The sequence below is a fragment of the Erythranthe guttata genome, chromosome 11 (genome assembly GCF_056151865.1).
Source record: "Erythranthe guttata isolate IM_541 chromosome 11, IM_541, whole genome shotgun sequence".
Lineage (NCBI taxonomy): Eukaryota > Viridiplantae > Streptophyta > Magnoliopsida > Lamiales > Phrymaceae > Erythranthe > Erythranthe guttata.
The window spans coordinates 17,202,753-17,217,248 of record NC_142543.1 but is presented as its reverse complement, the minus strand read 5'-3'; the positions used below and the strand labels follow the sequence as shown (position 1 = coordinate 17,217,248).

The following is a 14,496-nucleotide window of genomic DNA, read 5'->3' as shown; positions in this document are numbered from 1 at the left end:
TTCTAATTGTCTTATTTGTGCTATATAAAGAACACATTGTAATGAGTTGTACACACTTGACGATATGGAATAGTATATCACTTCTTCCTACATTGCTTTTTTTTTGGGTAATATGCTAGGAGCCCCTAAAACGAGACTTAATTTGAACTAAATGACAAGTTCAAATTCAATCTTGTAATTAAATCCTTAGTTTGAAATAATATATGAGGCACATCCCTATTTTTTTTGTTATCCCTATGTTGCCCTTGTACCCTAAATCCTATAACTTATACATTCACGTTTCTTCAATTCTCATATTTATTTTTCTTCTTTTTATTTTTTTTCTCTCGCACGTTCTCTCTCCCTCTCCATCTCCTCTCTCACGTTCTCGTTCTCTCCCTCTCCATCGTATCTCTCACGTTCTCCCTCTCTCTCTCTATCGCCTTTTCTCTCTATCTCCGTTTCTCTCATCTCTCTATATCTCTCTTTTTCTCAAATAGAAGCACGAAGGCCGTCGCCGGTGGTGGCGGTTGGAGAGGAACCAGCAGCAGCGGTGGTGGAGGCGCGACTGCAGGGACTGTGCGGCGGTGGTTGGGGGGGGGGGGGGGGGGGGTGTCGTGGTGGAGGCGGCGAGTCCAGGGCGGTGCGGCGGAGGTTTGCAGGGGATGTGCGGCGGCGGTGTTGGGGCGGATCTAGGGTTTGGTGGCTAAGTTTTTTCGATTTTGATGTCTATAGATTTCTGTGAGTGTCTATGAGTGTCTGGCGGCTGGCGGCTAGGGTTTCAAAGGAGGATTTAGGGTTACACGAGGATTTAGGGTTTCAAGATGTCTGTGGGTGACTACGAATTACTATGGTTTCTACGCGTGTCTGCAAATGACTAGATCGGAATTTAAAAAAAAAATCATAATTTTCAATATTATGTAGAAAAAAAAAAGATTTTTAATGAAGAAAAAAAAAAAGATAAATGTATTCTATGTTAAAAAAAATAAAAAAATGCTAGATGCAAATTAAAAATGTTAAATAATACCATAGTACATCATAGAATATTTACAACCTGACTTAATTTTCAAATTTTTGAGTGGAGGGGTATTTTTGGAATGAATTTTGATGAAGGATGTCAAGCAAATTTTAATTAGGCTTGTCATTTAGTTCTAATAAGGTTTGTCACGAGGGACTTATATCTTAAGACCCTTTTTTTTAATATTATTTCCTAGATTCTTACCACGTTATCAGAATAATTGTTCTATTTTCATTTTCGAGTAAAGATGATCCAAAGAGGATAACATCTCAACCAAATATGAAGAAAAGGGAGTTGATTTCAAATATTTTTGTTGTTGTTCTGAATTGATAAAATATTAACCATCTTAATTTTGTTGTAGGTGAATTTTGTGCAATTCACGAGCATGTACTTCAATGTTTGTTTTGGATCTGATAATGTCCGAATTTTAGAAAGTTAAAAATATGAAAATTTTAGAATTTTTTGTTGGTTGTTCGGAACATTTTGAATCATCAAAATCGGTTCTTGATCGAGAGATATGCTTAAAATACCCAGCTCTACCAAAATTGTCCCTTGTGCGAATTTTTTAGACGAACATGACGTTCTAAAAACAAAAGGGACGATTATAGGCCAAGAGCCTAGATTACATAGGAGATTAGAAATTTCGATCGAGTATATTAGACTTTAAGTTTAAATGGTAAGACTGTTGAACATTTGAGTTAGTGGGTATTCCCCATTTATAGTGCTATTATTACGCAATTAAGTACTATAACGATTTTTATTATATATTGAGGCTTGAGGCCCAAATCGAGCACGTGCAATAAAACGACTCGAAGATTTGAGTGGTATATTAAAGAACCACTTGCTCTTTAATTTATCAACTTGAAAAGCTCAATCAATCAAAAAAGAACTCGAAGTTCATAAATTTTAGACTCGAAGCCTAGTTTAAATATGAAGGCTTTGAAAGCTTATGTGGAGGCGTATTAAATATAAAGGCTTGAGACATAGATTAAATTGAAGACTAGAAGCCTCAATTGAATATATTAGACTCAAAGTCTAAGTGATGATACTCAAAATTGAATATTTGAGTTAATGGGTATTTCCACTCAAGGTACTATTATTTTATGATTAAGTACCAATTATAGGGTTTGAGCCCCCAAATCAAGTGCATAAATTTAAGGTATAAAACTCAAAACTTGAGATTTGAATGGTATATATGTACTCATAATGAGTATCCATTTGTGATACAATGATATAAAAAATGTCATGAAGCTTGAAGTTATCTATGATTGTTCAAGAAGACACTATGACATTTGAATTATTGAAATTGAGATCCATTACATGTCTTGAAGACATAAAATATTTTATCTGGTTAATATGTGTCTCGAACAGGTAAACTAAATATTTCATATCGAAACGATGTCTAAAAGACACGAGCAAAGTATCTTTGTATCTTAAAGATACAAGTAAAAGAATTGGTGGATATATCTTAAACACACAAGTAAAAGTGACATATGATATAGACTTCTGAATATATGTAAGAGGAAATATTCTCTAATTTATGGATCTATATTATGATCATGAAGTGGCAACACAAAAACTCAAGTTGCACTCATAATCGCAAAATAAATCATTTTAATAGCATATCATATACTGTAATACGAGTTGTGAGCTAATACAAAACTCATTCAATTATTGTTACTCTTTGAAAGTGAAAACAACAATATTAATTAACCTCAAGCGATTAACCTCCCACGAATAAACCAGTCGTCGTCGATCATTTTAGAGGGAGATATAGTATTCAGGTTATCCAAGCTCTTCGCGAGAGAAGCCCATCTGTTACATCTTTCGGTGCCTCTATTGATGAATGCTTTGCTATTTTTTTAAATTTTCAGTTGTGCTCTTTCGAATTTATTAAAAGACAGGGCAGTGGTTCTTGCCCATGCTTTGGCTAAGCTTTTTATCCTTGAAGCTGTAGATGGAGTTCATTTCCCTTCAAATGTGGCTGTTAATGACTGATAATATTCGGTTATTTCTCAGAAAAGAAAAAAAAACAACAATATTAAAAAATTCGAAGAGGTATATTGGTATGAATAACTACCGTGGTGCTCAAGCTTATTTACTATAAATGTTATCTCATCATAGGGAAAGAGAGATGAGAAATACGGAAAATGATTGGTCATGTATCCATTTTACGATAAATCATGTTGATAAGCTTTTATCAAGCACCAATAGAAAAGTAAAAGAAATTGCGTTAATTTTGGAATCACGATATTGACCAATTCAATTAAAGATTTTGAATACGAAAGTTTTGTGATGCAAATTTCATTCCAAATCCATATACATGGAGGTATGTATATGATTTTTTTTTAATTTTTTTTTTAATTGGTCTACATGAGATGAAATTTCAAACCAAACAAAAAAAATGAAATATGAGTTTCTTGTTAAAATTCCAAACCCTTTGCATATTCTGATTTTTTCAAAATTTACAGTTTACTCCTTCATAATTTTCAAAAATTTTGTTTTTGTCCCTTAAATTTGAAAATTTTATGATTCAGTCCAAATATTTTTCAAAATATGCAGCTTGTTCCTTTCATCATATGCAATTATGAATCTATTTCAGCATTCTCAGTTTTCAATCGTCCCTTAAGTTTTCAAAATATTTCAGCATTGGTTTTATGGGAAATATTTCTTATTTGACAAACATATCTTTTTTTAACTTTTCACTTTATCTTTATGTCTTCATTAATATTAGGATAGAGTTCGAAAATATGGTAAATCACGAGAGATTTATTGGGATAAGGCATAATTAATTAATTATCAAATTGCCCCATGTTTGGATAAGTAGAGCCGGTCCTGAGGGGAAGCCAGAGATGCCATCGCTTAGGGCCCCATTTTAATCTGGACCCGCAAAATTAAATAAAAGAAAGCCTAATATATATATATATATATATATTGATACGCGTAAAACCTACGTATGAAAAATCGCAAGTGTACAGTATCGCGTTTTGTAGAATAGTGAATTCCAGATATCGATCCACAGGGAATTAAGTTCCTAAATCTACCAAGTACCGTAATTATACTATCCTAAACTTTATCTAGACGGGAGAAAAAGATGGGAGATGACATGAAGCCAAAAGGAAACAAAAATAATAAAAACAACGGTCCGCCAGTATACGCGAGGAATTCCGACGTGTGATGGCTTCTAGGGTAAAATCCACCAGTGTACTATCGATAAATATCTACAAATCCGAATCTAATGTCAATTCTATGTTCGCTAACCCAGACACTAAAGTACCCTAACCCCCGTCTCCAGTGTAGTTAGAGTCTACCCACAGGTCCGACGTCTCCGTTCAGAACCTGATATTAAGAGAGCATTTAGGTCAAGTCCTTAAGGGCTACCCGAGGTGCATCACGTCTCCGTTTCCACAACCCGAGCTATGTTTTCCTAAAATCGAACGAGAAATCCTCTCTCGAGTTCATTCACATTTAGAATCAATTCAACTGTTGGCCAAACAATCGAAAGCATTTAATACAGGAAAACATAAACATAATCAAAGAACGACAAATAGATCACAGATCTGGAAATCAAAATCAATATATACAAGGTTTCATTTCCCTAAAAGAAAATGCTTAGTTCATTACAAACATAGCATCAAAATGAAGAACACGAGAAATTATAAACTAAACGTAAAGAAAAGCTTATGAAAAACCCGAGTCGAAACCCTCGTCGAAGCTTCCTGCGAAGAACTGGCGAGAACCGAAGAGAAAACCGAAGAAGAAGTCGAGAGATAGGTCGAGAGATAATCGAGAGTTTGAAAAATGAAAAAGAGACCTTCTATTTATAGTGAGATATCAAAGAAAAATATATAGTCTCGATTTTTGTGCCCATATCGCGATCTGGGCTTCTTGGATCGCGATCTGGCAACCTCGAAAACTGCCCACCGCCTTCCCAGATCGCGATCCAGGAAGTGCGGATCGCGATCTGCCCCAACTTTTCGCTGCTACTGGAATTTGCCACCAGATCGCGATCCGGTGATGCTGGATCACGATCTGGCCTCTGCATCAACTTCAAACACTGTTTTGACCCTTTTTCAGCCCGAATTCGACAATTGTGCATTTCAAAAAAGTTGTAGCCCTTGAAGTTAGCTTTCTAAATCCACTTGAATCAGCTCAATCGGAGGTCGCATGAGAAAGTTATGCTTTAAATACCAAACACTGCCACAATCCGCGAGAATGCACTTTTGCACGTGTTTGGTTTGGTTCTCGGCTTCGCTTCCAAAATAGTCTCGAATCGGCAAAAATAGCTTATCTTTACCTAAAATATAAATAAAACAAAAACAACATAATATATACAAATAAAGCCGAAAACTCGGACGAATGAAGACCAAAACACGAAGATTATATAAGTAAAAGTTGTGCAAAACGAACACTTATCACACCCTCAAACTTAGACCTTTACTCGTCCCGAGTAAATCAAAACAAAACAACAACAACCCAAAAACAAAAAAAGACGAAAGCAAAAAAACTAAACCTAGGCCACCAACGTAGGGAATCACGATTGCATTTAGCGTATGCAACAAGCCTTTGAACCCCTGGGTACCCCCAAAGGACGAGTTGTGTCTCGTGAGGGTTTTCAGACAACACACCCACAAAGTTGCCGGATTGGTCAAAGCATTGCAATTAATTCCAAAGATGAAACGAGCTAGATAACCTAAAATCTTAGAATGGCATACGGCTTAAAGTATTCGACTTTCCTACCGACGCAATTAGTTGTTTCTACACCAAAATGAAAGATAGACTCAAGAATCCGTAATTAAACAATAAACACAATCATCGAGGGTTTTGAGCAGAAATGTGGGGGAAAAGTAAGTTTTGATTATGAAATTAAAAAACTCGAGTTGGGCATAAGTAGGTCTATTTATTCAATAGAAGAAATGACAACAACAATATTTTTGGTGATTTTCATCACAATTTTTTTTTCTTTTTTTTTTTGAAATGGGCATAATCATGACTCGTGCAAGGCTCGACACCACTGTGTTATCTCCCTGACCCATGTATCGAACTTTAGTCCAAGAAACCCCCAAGCTTGACAACTCGAGAGACTTAGGCGACGAGGTGCACCCAACGGGTTAAGCTCGAGTCAGAAAGGCGGGGAAATCAGAGCGTGAATCACAACAATACCACAAATTATTATTTTTCTCTTTTTTTTTATTATTTTTTTTTAACATCGAACATAAAATAAAAACGTAAAGACCATTGATAGAACTTTTAGCCAACAACTGAAAATCGTGAACACATAATTCAATTCTAACTCGCCCCCCAAACCTCAGACTATTATACCCCTCAGAAAAGTGCGTTCAAGCTTAATCGGAAAAGATTCGAAAGGCTATCCACACAAGTTGCAAAAACGCAGTCGGAAGGTAAATCTATAACTAGCCGGTTATCCATAATTTCAATTTTAAAATCAACTAGCCCATCTACTAATTCATTAATTGCTTTGCTTCAATAGAATCCGGAAATGCAACTTACACTCGATCCTAAATGAAATGCATGTGACAAACATAACACAATTATGGAAATCGAAATACATAAACGAGACTAAATTATATGATATGCATGCAAAAGACCAAATCAAAATAAGCTAAACTCCCCCCAAACTTAAATCATGCATTGCCCTCAATGCGAAAATAAAAGAAAGGAGAAAGAAATACGCCCTGAACAGTCGTGCCGCAGATTGATCAGTGTTCTACGGTTGCGAAAGTGTTCTTTGGTTGCACGGGGTGCCGTCAATTTTGGCACCAAGGGCGAATTGCCGGAATTGCCTAGACTTCCCGACTTCTTACTCTTCTTTCCTTGGGGACGAGATACCGGCAAAAATCAAGAAAAATGGGTGAAATCTAGCTTTAAATAAAAAAAATGCAAGAAAACTAACAAAATAAATGACGAAAAATAAATAATGGGTTGCCTCCCATTCAGCGCCTGTTTTACAGTCGACGGATCGACACAATTTGGACGGATTATGTCCAATCCAAAGCCTTGTAGATTGCGCATCCATCCGTCAGTCTTGATACATACTTTGCAATCATATCGTGGACTAGATTGCAATCTTGTAATGACCATCCCAACCCATGGTACTTTTCGTTTGCTATGGAAATCAGTCGGTAGGAGACTAGGATGGGTTGCTTGCCTACCGATCTCTCAAACTCGTATACAAGATACTCGAGCTTTGGAGAAAGCTCTACCTCAAATTTGAAACTCGTCTCCTCGCTCACACTCAAATCCGGAGTAGCAATGTGGGTAGGATTTTGTTCGTCAAGTTCCTCTACCACCATCTCCATCCCACTCTCATCACACGCAAAAGTATCTACATAAATGGGATGAATAATTCCCTCAAGGTGCTCAACCTCATCGTTCATACGAAAATCTGTAAATACCTCGTTGTCTTCATAAAGGATGGTCGGATGTGGTTTGTGAATGTGACATCGCTGAAAATTTTCGAAAATATTTGCCAGATAGTGGAGTTCGTCTTGTAAATAGCACAAGTGCTCATTTGTCTGGGCAAATCCATTTTCTGGGTTCAACCTTCGATGTCTTTCAATATCCTCCAACTCTTGTTGAATGTAATCAGCTCTGGATTGAATCTCGCCAAGAGAGAGATCATAAATCGAGGCCATCAATGTATACAAATCTGTGAAAATAAATAAAATAAATCAAAGAGAAAAAAAAATAAAATAAAAAAAAATAAAAAAATATCTAAAGTAAAGCAAGGATAGTTGGTAACGATATTAGTAAATTCAAGATTAACTAATTCCCCGGCAACGGCGCCAAAAACTTGATACGCGTAAAACCTACGTAAGAAAAACCGCAAGTGTACAGTATCGCGTTTTGTAGAATAGTGAATTCCAGATATCGATCCACAGGGAATTAAGTTCCTAAATCTACCAAGTACCGTAATTATACTATCCTAAACTTTATCTAGACGGGAGAAAAAGATGGGAGATGACATGAAGCCAAAAGGAAACAAAAATAATAAAAACAACGGTCCGCCAGTATACGCGAGGAATTCCGACGTGTGATGGCTTCTAGGGTAAAATCCACCAGTGTACTATCGATAAATATCTACAAATCCGAATCTAATGTCAATTCTATGTTCGCTAACCCAGACACTAAAGTACCCTAACCCCCGTCTCCAGTGTAGTTAGAGTCTACCCACAGGTCCGACGTCTCCGTTCAGAACCTGATATTAAGAGAGCATTTAGGTCAAGTCCTTAAGGGCTACCCGAGGTGCATCACGTCTCCGTTTCCACAACCCGAGCTATGTTTTCCTAAAATCGAACGAGAAATCCTCTCTCGAGTTCATTCACATTTAGAATCAATTCAACTGTTGGCCAAACAATCGAAAGCATTTAATACAGGAAAACATAAACATAATCAAAGAACGACAAATAGATCACAGATCTGGAAATCAAAATCAATATATACAAGGTTTCATTTCCCTAAAAGAAAATGCTTAGTTCATTACAAACATAGCATCAAAATGAAGAACACGAGAAATTATAAACTAAACGTAAAGAAAAGCTTATGAAAAACCCGAGTCGAAACCCTCGTCGAAGCTTCCTGCGAAGAACTGGCGAGAACCGAAGAGAAAACCGAAGAAGAAGTCGAGAGATAGGTCGAGAGATAATCGAGAGTTTGAAAAATGAAAAAGAGACCTTCTATTTATAGTGAGATATCAAAGAAAAATATATAGTCTCGATTTTTGTGCCCAGATCGCGATCTGGGCTTCTTGGATCGCGATCTGGCAACCTCGAAAACTGCCCACCGCCTTCCCAGATCGCGATCCAGGAAGTGCGGATCGCGATCTGCCCCAACTTTTCGCTGCTACTGGAATTTGCCACCAGATCGCGATCCGGTGATGCTGGATCACGATCTGGCCTCTGCATCAACTTCAAACACTGTTTTGACCCTTTTTCAGCCCGAATTCGACAATTGTGCATTTCAAAAAAGTTGTAGCCCTTGAAGTTAGCTTTCTAAATCCACTTGAATCAGCTCAATCGGAGGTCGCATGAGAAAGTTATGCTTTAAATACCAAACACTGCCACAATCCGCGAGAATGCACTTTTGCACGTGTTTGGTTTGGTTCTCGGCTTCGCTTCCAAAATAGTCTCGAATCGGCAAAAATAGCTTATCTTTACCTAAAATATAAATAAAACAAAAACAACATAATATATACAAATAAAGCCGAAAACTCGGACGAATGAAGACCAAAACACGAAGATTATATAAGTAAAAGTTGTGCAAAACGAACACTTATCACACCCTCAAACTTAGACCTTTACTCGTCCCGAGTAAATCAAAACAAAACAACAACAACCCAAAAACAAAAAAAGACGAAAGCAAAAAAACTAAACCTAGGCCACCAAAAAAAATGGTAAATTACGACCCCCGTGATATTAATCTTGACAAAAAAAAAATAATATATTGAAAATTACCGTGATATCACCAGAGAATTGTGCGAGATGTTTGTTCGAGTTCTCCTATCACTCATTTGTAAATGTGAAATATTATTAAAAAATAATAAGAATATTTGTAATATAAAATAAGAAATACGATAATATTTTCAAAATATGAAGAAATCAATTTTATTGAATAAAAGATTACGCAAATTTAAACAAAAATAATTAAAAAAACAAATAAAAACTAATGTTACAACTTACAACCCGTATTAATTTGTTTCATACAATTTTTTTTTATAAATATTTCCTATTTTAAATAATTATAAAACGTAGAAATTCATCATAGTTTTAAAATTAAAAATAACTACATCATAAAATATAGGGTAAATTACAATCACCTCTAAGGTATAGTCAAATTACGAAAAAAACGCTCCTCTTTGGATAATTATATCTACCCCTCTCAACTATGAATCTTTTTACATCTCTGTCACTATGGTGTCAAATGCGACATAATTATCTAGATTCCGTGGAACGTTCTCTAGTTTGTACTCGTTTTGTGCAAAAATACAGTTTCTGATGTACCACAATCTAATATATACAAGCCAAAAAACACATCTTATGATCATCTAACTTCAAAATGTGGAGCTCGAATGGAATAAAACGGATCCAAAATTGAGAATATTCCATATAATCTAGAAGGTTCCACTAAATTTGAAACCGCAAGAATGGACGTATAATAATATTTATAATTTAGGGAGGTGATTGTAATTGCCCAAACATGAGGGAGTTTTTCTTCATTTGACCGTACCATAGGGGTGATTTTAATTTACCCTTAAATATATTACAATTTACCCCTTGAGGAATTAATATGCCTACAAATTAGCCATGGGGATTTTTGTAATCACAATTAGCCATTATATTTATCTCAGGGGTAAACCTCTAACCCCCCTCTCTCTCTCTTCACACCCAAACAGTTTTCAAGAATGGCGGAAAGAATTGTGTCGGTGGCGCAGTGACAGGTGTAGCAATAAAAGCAGAGAGAGAGAGAGAGATAGAGAGGGGAGAGAGAAACCCCATCTCCGAAATAGTAATAATTTCCGTCAACGACCAAACACAATCAACCTCAGCTAAATCAAACCCATTTGCTGTGATTTTTTTTTGTAAAGAAAAAGTAAACCCCCCCCACACACACACACAGCTAGATTCACTGCTTTCTTGACACGTCCATCTTCACAAGCGGTGCTGCCCCCCTCTCTCTCTCTCTCTCTCTCTACATCTCTCTCTCCAATAAATCTATCCGTTGGGGCTGTATGTATAGGTGTCCCTTCTGAAAAGGACAACTCCCATTAATTATTAATTACTCTCTCACCTTTCCCACAATTTACCTTTCGATCTCATTCACTCTGTTGCTTCCACTTATATATCTCTGTATATATATACATAAATTATTATTATATATTTTATATAATTGTACATATGTTATATATATCTTAAAAATACTATCTTGATGAGTTTTTTTTTTTTTTTTAATATGTGACTAAAACCCTTGTGAGAATTGTATCAATTTTCCAATCACCCTTGTTAAAAAAAAAAAAAAGTTCTTTCTTTCTCTGTGAATTTGATTTGTGAGTATAGTGTATGTATACATATATAGTTGAGATAGGTGAACATGTGAGATGCTTTTAATGAGGCTGGTAATGAAAAAGGGCCCTCTTTAATTCTACTTTCTCTCTCCTCTCTCTCTCTCTCTAGAGTGTGCAATTGAAAGTTACTTTAGTGGGAGTGTTGGAAGATTAATAAGAGTTGGAACACCCTCCATTTGTGCAGTGAAATTAATAATAAATAAATAATGAGGCAGCCTTCTCTTTCACATAGTGGTATTGGTGGTGGTGGTGGTAGTGGTTACAGAGGAGGAGCCATGGCTGCTGCCCTAGTGCTGCTTCTGCCCTTTCTTTTTCCAACCCTTTTCACTCCTTTCAGCCATGCTTTGCCCTCTGTTCTCTCGGTATGTTTTTTTTTTTTTTTTTCTTTTTTTAAATTGGGATTTTCTTGATTTTTATAGTTATGGTGATTTATTTATGAATCTTGATTTGATTCTTGTTTGTTGATTGATTCTCTGTGGTGTAATGGGTTTTTGTTTAATTTGAGGAGAGGTGGTTGCACAAATGTAGTTTGTCTTGAGAGATATTCTTCTGGTGCTCTCTATTTTGAGTTAGGTTTTTCGATTTTCTTGATTTACGGTTAACTTCAATTTTGGGTATAGTTTGCAATGTTAGTGCTTTGATTGTGATAGGTATGTTTTATTGGAAAGTTAGCTATGGGCTATGGTAACTGAAAAATTAAATAGTGGAAAGAGTTCGCCTTTTCGATTGATACAACAGATGATCGTAGCTAAATATATTAGGTAAATTTATTTATTTTTGATTCTCGTAAGGTGATTAATTGGTGCAGGAGTGGAATGCTCCTAAACCTCGTCACTCTCGTCTACTAAAGAGTGCCCTGCAGCGTGAAACTGTGAGTAGAATTTCTTTCACTGATTTTTTCGCATTTTATTTTTATTTTGGGATAAACCGATTCTTAGGTTATTGTTGAAACTGATGATTTTTTTTCCGATGCTTTTAGTCTGATCGAGAACAGGCTGAACTATGGATGCCGTTGGCTCAACAACAATTAAAACCTTGTGTCCAATTCGCCAGCACCTCTTGTAAGTTTACACTTTTTTTGCTGATTTTCAATTTTTTTTTGTGGGACGATTATTTTTGAAAAGTTGGTTGTAAAGTTAGTTTCCATTTTGTCCAGTTGCAACTATTTGTCGGTTCTTGAATTAGTGAACTATGGGGATTCTTGCATTTTATTGTTCTCCTTAAATGATTAGCTTTTCGTGTAGCTTTGCCAGAGAAATCGAACGGGTATATTCAGGTGTTTCTTGATGGAGGACTAAATCAGCAACGAATGGGCGTAAGTGCTAAAATATATTATCCGATGATTACCGAATTAATTTTCTTCAGCTACTAATAAGTACAATTTTGTTATAAAGATTTGTGATGCAGTTGCTGTTGCTAAGATCTTGAACGCAACTCTCGTAATCCCGCATCTTGAAGTAAATCCCGTTTGGAAAGATTCAAGGTCCGTTTTTTTTTTTTGTCCGAGAATATATTTTCTCGTTTACTATGTTATATATGAAGTCATAATTAACTAAACGGGATTCTATTACAACAACCATGTTCTCTCGGTATGCAGCACATTCATGGATATATTTGACGTGGATCACTTCATTAATATATTGAAAGACGACATAAAAATAGTCAAAGAACTGCCCGAAGAATATTTTTGGAGCACACGAGAATATTACGCAACTGCCATTCGAGCCACCAGGGTAAAAACAGCACCCGTTCATGCTTCTGCAAACTGGTACATCGAAAACGTTCTACCTCTCCTGCAAAGCTATGGAATTGCTGCAATCGCACCGTTTTCTCATCGCCTGGCTTTCGACAACATGCCAAATGAAATCCAACGGCTACGATGCAAAGTCAACTTCCAAGCATTGACTTTCGTCCCTCACATCAAATCCCTCGGTCATGATCTCGTTACTCGCCTCAGATATTCTCCCACACAAGTCAACAAGAAAGCCACCGGAAAGTTTGTTGTACTCCATCTTAGGTTCGACAAGGTCTGTTGTGTGTGAGTGTCCTTAAAGATTCAATTTTTAATTTAATTTTTTATTGATTTATTTTAGAGTCGAGATTTTTTTTGGTTGTCAGGATATGGCAGCTCACTCGGCGTGCGATTTTGGTGGAGGGAAGGCTGAAAAATTGGCTTTAGCTAAGTATAGGCAGGTTATTTGGCAAGGAAGGGTATTAAATTCGCAATTTACCGACGAAGAGTTGAGGAGCAGAGGGCGTTGCCCGTTAACTCCCGAAGAAATTGGATTGCTTTTAGCAGCTTTGGGATTCGATAATAGTACTCGATTGTATCTTGCTTCCCACAAGGTCAGAATGAATTGAAAAGTTCTCTTACACACTTAATATTTTTAATTTTGCGTGAAGTAAATTCGATACTTGAACCAATCAAACAAAAGCGACAATCATCTTACATTTTTAATTTATTTACTCGTAAGTTTCCTCGATTGTCCTTAGTTTCAAGTTTGAACCCGAAACCCAAAACCCGAACCCGAAACCCGAAACCCAAACCCGAAATTGTGGTTTTTGCATTCTCAATTTTTAGCAATATTATTTTTGATTATATTTAGGTATACGGCGGTGAAGCAAGAATCTCGACATTGCGAAGTATGTTTCCTCTAATGGAAGACAAAAAGAGCCTGGCGTCTTCCGAAGAAAGAGCTCAAATTCAAGGAAAGGCTTCTTTATTAGCAGCGCTCGATTATTACGTCAGCATGCACAGTGATATCTTCATTTCTGCTTCTCCCGGAAATATGCACAACGCTGTGGTAAACCTCGTATCTTCTAATAAAAAAATTAAGATATCTATATCTTGGATTTATGATTATTAAACTTTTGTCCAAATTTTGAGTTTCGACGACTTTTTTTCTTTTTCTTTTTAATTAAAAAAACAGGTGGGCCATAGAACATACGAAAACATGAAGACTATAAGGCCAAACATGGGATTATTAGGACAGCTTTTCTTGAACAAGAGCTTAATTTGGACAGAGTTTGAAGAAGCTGTAATGCAAGGGCATAAAAGCAGACAAGGGCAGCTGCGACTACGTAAACCTAGGCAGTCTATATATACTTATCCTGCTCCCGATTGCATGTGCAGCAATGCTTGAGACACGAGGTAATTAATTTATTAATTAAATCTTGTTACAAGAGGTTATAGTGTCGATCGATATATCTGGCTTGTACTATTTAAAATAAATCGTGTCCCTCCCTTTTACATGTTCAGTTATATGGGGTTGAAAAATCGATTTTATCCTGGTTTGAAATAGCAGATTCTTGAACAGCGGTTAGGGTATTCTTGTAATATGTTCGTCCGATATACTTATAATTATTTTATTTGTTTGTCCGAGCTTTGATTTGTTGTTCAGCTAAATCATTTTTATCC

The 14,496-nt window shown here is 36.2% G+C and overlaps 1 protein-coding gene across 1 annotated transcript; it reads left to right on the top strand.

Annotated features, from left to right (window-relative positions):
• Window positions 1-10,885: 10,885 nt before the first annotated feature.
• On the top strand, window positions 10,886-14,464 carry LOC105955878 (O-fucosyltransferase 31). Its single transcript, XM_012979678.2, has 9 exons — window positions 10,886-11,440; window positions 11,887-11,949; window positions 12,058-12,139; window positions 12,323-12,393; window positions 12,473-12,561; window positions 12,676-13,105; window positions 13,197-13,424; window positions 13,685-13,882; window positions 14,009-14,464. Exons 1-9 carry the CDS (start codon window positions 11,285-11,287, stop codon window positions 14,219-14,221), a joined length of 1,530 nt encoding a protein of 509 aa, XP_012835132.1. The 5' UTR covers window positions 10,886-11,284; the 3' UTR covers window positions 14,222-14,464.
• The last annotated feature ends 32 nt before the right edge of the window (window positions 14,465-14,496 follow it).